The sequence below is a fragment of the Ceratosolen solmsi genome, unplaced genomic scaffold (assembly GCF_000503995.2).
Source record: "Ceratosolen solmsi marchali unplaced genomic scaffold, CerSol_1.0 scaffold35, whole genome shotgun sequence".
Classification (NCBI taxonomy): domain Eukaryota; kingdom Metazoa; phylum Arthropoda; class Insecta; order Hymenoptera; family Agaonidae; genus Ceratosolen; species Ceratosolen solmsi.
The window spans coordinates 2,895,798-2,907,142 of NW_011948423.1; the positions used below are offsets into that span (position 1 = coordinate 2,895,798).

The following is an 11,345-nucleotide window of genomic DNA, read 5'->3' on the forward strand; positions in this document are numbered from 1 at the left end:
CCGCCACGAGATCCGCGATTTGGCAACGCCGTGGGGCACTGGAGCTTCGGGTCGCCGGTCTCACCAACGTCCCCGGCCGGCGTGTGCCGGCAGCAGCGCCGCCGGCGAACGGCTTACGTCCCCCGCGTCCCGCCTCCGGCGGGGGACATTAGCCGCTCGAGCGGCTGGCAGTGGCGCGCGGGCCGCCCTCGCGTGCCAGTTGTCGCTTCGTCCTCGGCTTCCTAACCTCAAAGCGGCGAGCTGGGTAGGACGGGCCGCCAGGGTAGTCCGCGTCGCCGGGCTGCGCCCGGAAGGCGGCGGAGTCACGGCGACGGCGGCCGGAGCAGCCCAAGCTTCGACACCGGGAGATTTATCGAGGAGATCGGGAGGCGGCCCGCGATATACGATCTCCGCTCCGAGGAGTACAGCGACAGGGCGGCCAAGACCAGCGCCTGGGAGCAGGTGTGCGAGCTCATGGTTGCCAAATGGCGCTCCATGTCCGACGAGGAGAAGAACGCCGAAGGTACGCGGTCCGAGGGCGATTTTTAGGTCCCGACGTCGATGCTCGTCGGCGAGGTGGGGGCGCCCGCCCATACCGGCGGTACCCAACGACGCCCCGACCTCGGCACTTTCTTCCTTCTCGCTCCCCTATTGTCAGCCCTTTCTCTTTCTTTATTTACAGAGAAGAGTTTGAGGAGCAAGTGGCGGAACATCAGAGACTACTTCATGAAGGAACTCAAGCTGCAGAGGATGAGGAAGGGGAGCGCAGCCGGAAGGAAGCGAAAAAAGTACATGTACTTTGATCAGTTGCTCTTTCTCGTGCCCAATGTGGAAAGTAAACAAAGGTAATGAAGAAACCGAAGATATAATGTGTGTGCGTATGTGCGTACGTGTCCCCCGCCCTCTCTACCGCCACCTCTCCCGCCCCACCACATCGCCACGCACAACTCTCACGTCCCACGTGCCCCACACGACGATCTTCTAACACACAGCCGTGCCGACAACCGACCTTCGTTCTGCTTTCTTACATGTCCACGATGTTTTTTCCTTTTTCTTTCTCTATTTTTTTTTTATACAAGACTCATGATCAACGTTTAATTATCTCGTCAGAGATTTTTATCGTAGAGTCTTAGCATTTTCTACTCCTTCAACTAGCACTGCGAGTCAGCTATCTATACGTTCTTTTAATTAAGTATTAATATGAAAATGCAAAACAACACCCGAGATTGCAAGAATGTTGTTGCTTTGGGTTCATGCTCAACTCAATATTAATGTCAGTTTGGTCAGTTTTTCACCGAACTAAGTACATCGTCTTCCATATGTCTTGCGGATCAATTTTGAAAGCAACTGAATTCGTCTATTAAATACATAACCTCGAATATCTCGAAGAGAATAGAATAAACAATCCTTTCAAATACGCTAGGAATGTATAATTTCATATTCATTCGAGATTAGTCATTAGTGGTTTTATTTTTTTTTTAAATTCATTTATCAACTTTTAATTGACCTCCAAGAAATCGTTTCTGAATAGTTGAATTAAATTCATTCAGAAACATATGAATACCACAATATTGTTAATTCGAGTTAAAATTACTTGAGCAATGCAAAGATAAATCTCCATTACGACAAGGCTGTAAAATCACAGATATGAATTATTAAAATGCTTTTTCTAAAAATATTAAATCTATAAAATAATTTTATATAAAAATTGACATTGTCATGTCTATACAATTTTACCTTACAAATGACGATGATCTATATAAATCTTTATAGATAACATATAATTTGGCAATAAAAATTTTACCGACTAATTCAAAATATTAGAACGCCCGGAAAAAGAAATATTTCTATAATTAAAATATGCTTCCATGATATTGAAATATTTTACATTTGCATTATTTGCGAATAGTTCAAGGGAATCTTTTTAACGTTAAAAACCTTTTTAACATTTTACATCATACGAGAGTATGAGCCGACTGTACATACATAAGTACTTTAGAATATTGCGATAATAGCGATTTTTATTTGATTAGTAGCATATCACGTATGAATATACATCATTATACGAATAAATCTTGCGTGCCCACTTTATTTATTTAAATAGACTATCTTTTAAAATCAGTTGAATAAATGAAAATAGAATTTGATTTATAATTGTCTTCATAACTTATGTAATAATAAGTATTAATTATCAAGTCTTCTTTCAATCAATCCGTACCGCTGTTATATTTATAACTTTTGCAGAGAACATTTCTTAACATAAAATCTGCCTAGATTTGTTAATAAAAAATCCTAATCTTTTTCTTCTTCATCTTTATCAATTATAATTATCGTGTTATATGGTGTAACTTATAAAAATTATGTCAGTAGATATATCATTATTTTTTCAATTGTGATAATCAATATTAAATGAATGAAATATTAGATGCAGTGGTAAATAAGCAACAGAGATATATGTGTTATCGTAATGTCGTAAGCTTAGCTGATGGTGTAACGCGTTACAAAAACATACATGCATATTTTTAATATATGGAGAGTACGTTAGTATTGACATTCATATAATATGACACTGAATTCCAATTTCTTGGCTGGATATGTTTAGTGTAGATTAATCGTAATAACATCGTTTAATATTTACATATTATACATTCGGCTTTAAAGAGAAAATACTGGATAAAAAATTTAGTTTAAAGTTATAGTTAAATTTTAGTTAAATATATTCTAGACAGGACAAATGAGCTGTACGTAATTATACAAAATTTAACGGATTAAAGCATTTATGACAATCAATTATTGTTCATATAATATTGTAAGAATGAATTAAGTACAACGAAAGTTTATATTAGAGTAACATTGTAAAGTTTGTACATTAACATTGTAAAGGTATGTTTAGGTAATTGATTTAGTAAATTACAAAGCAATTAATTAATTCAAAACATTATTGAGAATGTATTGTATAAAATCAGACAGAAAAAAAATTTATAGGAAACATTAAAATTAAATGAAATAATATAATACAACGAATTAATGATCATAAATAAATTATACGAGTTATAGAGGATAATCATGTATAATGCTATATGATATTTAATAATATCAATTAATTACTATTATATTATAATTAATATTATAAATTACGATTTTTATCGAATACTTTATTCTTAATTGTTAACCGTTTGTATCATCCGACACATAATAATTATTGTAATAACAAATTTTTAATGAGATTAAATAATGCTAACTGTACAGTTAACTGTAAATTTGGCATTCCTATTATAAATATAAAACCTAATAAATATATTAGGTATTATAATTATATACAGTACAATCAGCAAGTTGGTCGTTACTTTTTAATTAGCTGTTGCGCTTAACAATTCGTGTTTCTGCATATTTCAATATTTTTCTAACAGTGCATGTTTGATATAATTGTTTTATTATATTTGGCTGAAAGTGAAAAATATATATTTAAATATTTTAAATACAACGTTTTAAAAATATTGGGAAACTTTTCCATTTCAATATAGAAACGTAGATAATCAAAATATGTCTAAATGTGTCACGATTTATTTGTAAAATAATATTATTTTTGTAATTTTTTTATTTATAAAAATTTTCAAATAATTCAACAACATTATATACCTAAATCAAGCACTTAATAAAATTGTTTTAAAGTGTCAATCAAATATTATATATTTGTTAAAGTAAATATTTTAAATTAAACAATAATTTATTTTAATAGTAGCTAGTGTAATTGCAACAAAGCTGAAAGTTTTAAGTTAAAAATCTCGAATAGCGTATTATTGAATTATGTATACTTCATTCTGTATTAAACAAATAATGCTGTTTTGCTAAAGTTTTATATTTATAATCCATTTTACTCGTTTCTAAACATCAATTGTCTAATTGATATGGTGTATGTAACATTATCACGATATTTTCGCTTAAGAAATCTTTAAGAAATTCAAACGTCCTTTTACATTGCCAATGGCTTTGTATAGATGCCATCACACGAGTGATATAAAAAACTTTCTTGGAATTCTTTATGATTCAATATAACATTTTAATATGAACTTTTATTTTCATAAGTTATTATGATATAAATTGTTTTTTTATCCTTACTTACGGTTAAACTTTTTTCTTCTTTTTTTTTTTTTTTACATATTTCAATCTTTAATCGGTCATCATAATTTTATATTTGTTTAATACTTATTTGAAATATATTGAATACTTGCAGAAATTTTATTATGTTTTTCATAATTTTATTAATTTTATTAATTTCCATCGTCTTAGTCATTTCGTGCCTAATTCAATGAAAATTACATATTTTTTTTTTTACCAAATTCACGTTTAATCTCTATAATTAATGTGAAATGTCATTATTTGACATAATTCGTTTCAACAACAATAGTAACTTTTTTATAATTATACCTTTTCATTGCCTTGTGATATATTTGATTTTATCGTAAAAAAAAGTTATTAACAACATATCTCTTTTTAAATTTTTAATCACGAATTTAGTTACGCGAATATATCATTACTATTTTGCTTTTCTATGAAAAATTATAATCATACGGTATCATATTAGAAAAATTATTATTATTTAATAAAATTGAGTTACATATTAATTAACATTTAAAACTTTTCTAATGAATCGTGTTTATAAGTAGAAGTGTAATAAGTTCAATTATAATTTAATAGTATATAATTTCGTATTATGTAGATATTATTTATAAATTAAAAACTCTATTGAATATATTATTTATTAATTTAGCCCAAATTGTTTGCATTATTGGATTAAAATTATAATAATTTTGATTTCTTTATACTTATTTTACTAAAGAATTTTAATACTATGGCATATATTCTCATAGAATCACATTGCATGTAATTTATTATCGACATATCCGTCGATCTCAATAAATATAAATTACAAATATACATTTTTAATTGAAAATAGATCTTACTTATTGACTTTATGGGTATTATATTACTTTGATTAAATGTTTTTATTTGTATAACTATTTTTCTAATTTTACCTTTTAAATTTCTGTTATTTTTTATTTTTTATTTTTTATGTCAGGCATCCATTCAACATTGAATGTTCCTTTGCCTTTACAACAATTTACTCCTTCATATTGCCTTCATGATTTTATCGTAATTCTCATGCCAAATGAATAAGGAGCAAATCAATTTATTTATAATTGTCTTTTATTGCATAGGAATTATCGCGCGAATTACACAACAAAGTGTAAAAATGTTAAATCCGAGGTTGAGATGGATACTTATCATATAATGCAGGAGTATGAGATGCCACTGACTCACGAAGACGTTTCCGAGGATTATACTAACAATTCCTATGATGAGGATCAATGCAAATACATGTCTGTATCGCAATTTCCGAAATCGATGTGTGAGACGTCGATGGCCATCGGCGCCGATGATTTTCCGGACGTGATATCGTCAAACAGCAGCAGTCAGAAATTTAAATTCGAGGACGATGATTACGACAGGATGTTTTTGTTATCGTTACTCCCAATAATGCGAAGGATACCTGAAGATAAAAAAGTCGATGTTAGAATACAAATGCAACAAGCTCTTGCATTAGCTATACATTCTATGCCATCTAATACATAGCTCTATTGGATAAATTATTTTACTATGAACTATTACGTTTAGAAATGACACTGTACAAGCCCAATGAGAAAAAAAAACCAATTATACAGAAAAATAGATATATAAATAGAAACATAGAATCCTATAAAAGATGAAATGGGAGTCTAATAAAACAGTCACATACAAATAGACTTGTAGAGATATCGATATATGTGGGAATATATGTATATGTTTTTGTTCCTCTAATAGATCTAAGAGAAATATAACAGTTATTTTTCTTTATATACTGCTGTCATTGCTTATAATTGATGTAATATCAATTTAATTTACAAAACAAGTTTTTATATAATGTTCATTTTATGCCGGCTACCATATCGCTAATTGTTTGTACAAGTACTACTCGATTAAGTTGATAACAATGTAAATAGATAATCAATTTTATGTTTATGAAAATAATGATAAAATGCATTTAATGAAGATGAAAATCTCGTATTAAATTTTAACATAAATACATTATAATTACAGTTTACGTCATTTTTGTCTTTGTTCTTAACCTAATGTATTCCTTTTAAGTTTATCATTAAATGTAATTGTAAGAATTATGAAACTAAGGTACTTTAACTTCAATTTCATAAAAGATAAAACAATCGGTCTATTTACATATTGAGAAATAATGACTATTATATCATGATTTTTCAACAAAATATCTATAGAAACTATTTCAATAATCTTTTGGAATATTTATATTAATAGTTTTAATTTAAAAATATAAATATTTTAATCAAAGTTGCATAATATCTTTAGGTAAACTACAGTAGTTTAAGATTTGTTATTTGTGTTTAAAAATTTATGTAATTAATTAAATATTTATATTTTTGATGGTAAGTGTTCACTGAATATTATATGGAATATAATGTTAATGTTCATTATAATGTCAATTTATTGTTATTATTTCCCTTGAAAAGTTTGTTATTAAAAATATAACACAGAGACACACACACGCACGCACGCACATTGCATTTATTTTTGTACTCTTATGTTTGCCCCTTACTTTTCCTTTTAACATTAAATTATTTAATGATTCTATTTCATTGTTTTATAATTATACTTTGGCTAAATGTTGTACATAAGTTGAATGTAAATTATGCATTATGTTTATGTGTAGCCATTTTTATTAAGCTTCATTATGACCTTAAAATTTTGTATATATAGTCATTCATATAATATATTATTATTAATATTTTATAAATGTTGAAGTATTTTTACTTTACATAATTAATATATTTGTATATATACTTTTATTTTCGATTAATAAACAAAATAATAAATAAATTTTATTGGAACATACATTATGTAGCAGTTAGATATATGTTTGTATGTATGGTTTGTAAGATGAAGAAAATTTGTATAGACTAAACATTAAAATTTTAATATTTATGGTGCATAATACATTATTTCTTACGTTATTGTGCATTTTTTCTTTTATTTATTACGAATATAAGAGGGAAAAATTATATATAAAGTTCTATTTATATTTCTATAAGTATTATACGAAGTAAAAATTATTATCAAAAAATTTATAACTAATTTGTTACTATAAGCTATAAATTTGTTGATATTAATCGTAATAATACATATATATTTTATCACAGATTTGATCTAAAATTTGACATAATTATTTCACATTGTAAATATTGTAAATTTTATTTTAAACAAAGTTAAAACACTTTTAACAGATAAAGAAACAGAGAAGTGTATTTATTATATTGTATATTTTATAAGAATATTAATAAAAATATTTTTCATTTTAGAAATTTATATATATGTTACTTTAAGATAATTGCCTAAAGTTTAAAAATTTTTTTTTTTTTATTAGTTATTGTTAATGAAATGTAATATGTAATGTTAACTGTAATTTGTACGTCGTAAAAGTTAATATTTAAATTTTTATAAAATAATTCATTTTTATTATTTAATCATCTTGTTATTATCCAGAATAGATTTTAAATTCATTTCTATTATTTAAAGTTAAAATATTTTTAGTTTTGACAAATTTCTTAACGACAATTAAGTTAATTATAATCAACATAAAGCATTCTTAATGCCATTAAAGACATACCTTTAATTATATTTATTTTATAAGTTACATTCTACATTTTACAACTTTAAAAAATGACTTTTTAGATGATTAACACATTTATAATGTTTAGATATTTAATGTAATAAATGTCAAAAGTTTTTAAATATATACCGTTTTACAATTACTTTAAAAATTTGCTATTCACTATTCAATGAATTTTATTGAGAAATACACTTTTAGTTTTTATTTTTAATTAACAACATTTTATATACAAATATTGAATATTTACTCCGATACCGACGTTTCTATCATACATTTTCCATATCCATGTCATCCATATCCATATTAGTTACAAAGGAATTCGCTCATTTAAAAAGCAGTTGATTATAAATAAATTATTCTAGAGAAACTATAGCTCTTGCTATTGCTTATTAAAATTTTATAAATTCTAAATAAATTAATTTGTAATAGATATTCCTTAATAGTCAATAATAATTAAATAGATATTATTGTTGACTTAATGCACTTCTGATAGTATTCATGCACAATTAATTGATAGGACTACCACACGAATTAGTACATATAATTGAATATTTAAAATAATATTTTCTGAAATATTTCAGCTAAATTAATGTTTACATTTTTTTTAATCGTTTCAGTTAAAGAAAATATTACAATTATTTTTTATTAATTAAAAAAATTTACAATATAATAGATAATTGTGATAATTGTCAATTATCTATTGTCAATAATGTCAATAGATAATTGTGATTTACTATCAAGCAAAATCAGAAATATAATACTAAAGTTAATGATGTAATAATTAAATAATCTTCGATGTTACTATATGTATGTGTAGTTATTTTACGGAATAATTTATTAACTAAAGTCGTAGTTTAAATGCATCATCACAAATAAGATAATAAATTATGTAATTTTGTTAGGACTTATTTGTATTGGAATTTTTTTTAGAAGTAATAGAGAAACAAATTATATTGCAAAGTGTACACGAACAATTAGAAAAAAGTGATAAATAAACTTAATCTGAAATTTTCAAATACGGTTTATAAATGATTATATCAATATATAATATTTTTTAAATAATTAATATTACTACGGTTTGTAGTGACTAAAAATGATATAATTAGAATAATTTAAATAACAAGTATTATATTAAATATTAGAAATACTGAATATAGTCATAACTAACTTAAATAATAAACTCTAAGTATAATGAATGTTTATGTATTTAATTAATGTATGTATATGTATATGTACACAAATATACATTTTAGAGTGGAATTTTTTTGAAGATTCATGGATAAATTGAATTTATCAGCATTCGCTGTAATCATTGATAGGCATTGATACAGATATTCAACATTAAAATTTACAAATATTAAGATATTGTTGTAGTTGTGTATTTTGACTACATCATTTATGATTGTCATTGATGGCAGCATGAGATCACTCTTTGATATTTACTTATATATAAAAATATTTAATCGAAGTTATCAAGAAAGAAATTTAAATTATCAGTATTATATAATATCTGCATATGAGTAATATTTTATACGTAATTCTAGTTGAAATAATCAAATTTTCAAGTATATAAAAATAATCAATTAAGATACTGTGTGAAAATATATGTACCCAATATTTTTAACTTGAATTAATATAAAGGCTTTGTTCATAAACAAAGAGCACTGAAACTTCTTAGATAGACGGACTTTTGAGTTATAGAAATGTTTTGTGCTAATAATTAGCAGAATCGTTGATAAATAGATTTCATAGATTTCGTATCGATAAAATATTTCATATATAATGAATAACCTAAAAAAAGGAATTGAGTGATCGCAGTTGATCGTATTAACAACTTTTGGGATCTATTAGTATATTATTAAATAGCAGAAATATGCCAATAGCAGTTGATGGTTTTAAAAACTTTCAAGTATTTCGTTATTTCAAATTTTTACATCTATAATAGACGTTGAATATATAAATAGATCTACAACAATGATAATGTATGGTTGTAAATGATTATATCGTAATACATGTAATATATAAATATTATAAACAATCAATAATATTCGTCATAAGATAAATAGATAAGGTAAATAGATTTTGAATGTGCCAATTCATCAGAATATAGAGTAATACGTTTCCACAATATTACTCACAATATAAATGTAAAGGGCTTTTATAAATTGAATTTTTTAGGTGCTTTCGATCAGGATGTCTAAATAGTTAGGAAAAGTGTTCAAAATCTTAGCGTAATGAAAAACAAAAAATGAATAGAACTAGTGGCCGAATATGAATAGACGGTATGGAAATAAGAAAGTGTACAGTGAGTGAGTGAGAGAGAGAGAGAGAGAGAGAGAGAGAGAGAGATGTATTCATCATGATTAAACCAGCTACTTATTTCTTATACTTCTACTTATCTTTCTTATCTTCTACTTATTTTTTATTGTGGTAACTATAAAAGTTTCAAATAAAAGCTTATATACTTTACAAATTCAATGTATTAAAAATTCGTTAGTAACAACTTAAAAAAAGGTATTAGTAAATGCATTATAGGTATTAGATAAAAGATTGCAAATTTGATGCATTGTTGAACAAAAAAATGGTATTAATCATATTTAATATTACAACAAATTGTTCTGAATTTGCAACGGCCACAAACATGTGAAAAGAAAAGTTAAACAAGAATATGCGAATATGAAAAACACTGTTAATAAATAAACAGAAAACGATATGAGAAATTGGTCTATCTAGTGTATTTCCAAAGCTTTTACTGTACAAATTAAATAAAAAGCATTACTCAAAAGATCTTTACAGAAAAGCAATGGAAAATGAAATTTTGAACATAGCTATCTTTAGTATTTGGAAAGACTAGGCAGTTCCACTCCATTTTAAGGAATTGTGTAGACGAAAGTTCCAGAGGAATAGAAAGAAATTACGTATCACGATGAGGAACACGCGATACGTATACGACAGATACTCCAACGCTCCGTTTTTCTCAATTTATCGCTGTCCCCTTCTCTCTCATTCTCTCACTGTTCCTTTAGATATGTAAAAACTAGAAATAGCATTATTACCTCTGTAATTTACCTTTATTCGATACTATAAAAGTTACTACGAGCAGTAACAATGTATTTTTAAGTTATATATGTATATTAGCATATTTAAATTATGAATTATAAATATATGCAAAATTGATTTATAGTTGCCATTTAAGCATGTGTATCAAGAATTTATAAAATAATAATTATATAATAAATATTATAAAATAAAGTGTATAAAAAGTTTTAAAGAGTATGAAATATACGTAGTTATCATTTTTCTTGAAATGTTCGACTTTCCTGATATTATACGATTAAGTAAACTTCAATTTGCTAAAATTAATTATTTATCTATTAATTATTTGTTATTATATATTTTGCATACTTTATTGTATTGCGAATAAGTAAATAGTTGACATTATTCTTATTATAACCCATAAATTACATTTAATAATAGAGTTTTTTGTCTAAATTGAAAATATTTTTTTGAACATATTTTTTTTTTTTTTTTTAATATTGTGGAAACTACATGGAAACTTTTTTTTGAGCAATCATAATTAATAAAATTCCTTGCACATTTACCAATTGCATTTTGTCAGAAAATGTCAATT

At 26.7% G+C, this 11,345-nt stretch overlaps 1 protein-coding gene across 1 annotated transcript; it reads left to right on the plus strand.

Annotated features, from left to right (window-relative positions):
* Positions 1-231: 231 nt before the first annotated feature.
* On the plus strand, positions 232-6,070 carry LOC105362149 (uncharacterized; the record flags this gene model as incomplete). Its single annotated transcript, XM_011499502.1, has 3 exons — positions 232-502; positions 662-824; positions 5,199-6,070. Coding segments are annotated over 3 exons (849 nt in total), but the record flags the coding sequence as incomplete, so codon positions are not given.
* Between the last annotated feature and the right edge of the window lie 5,275 nt (positions 6,071-11,345).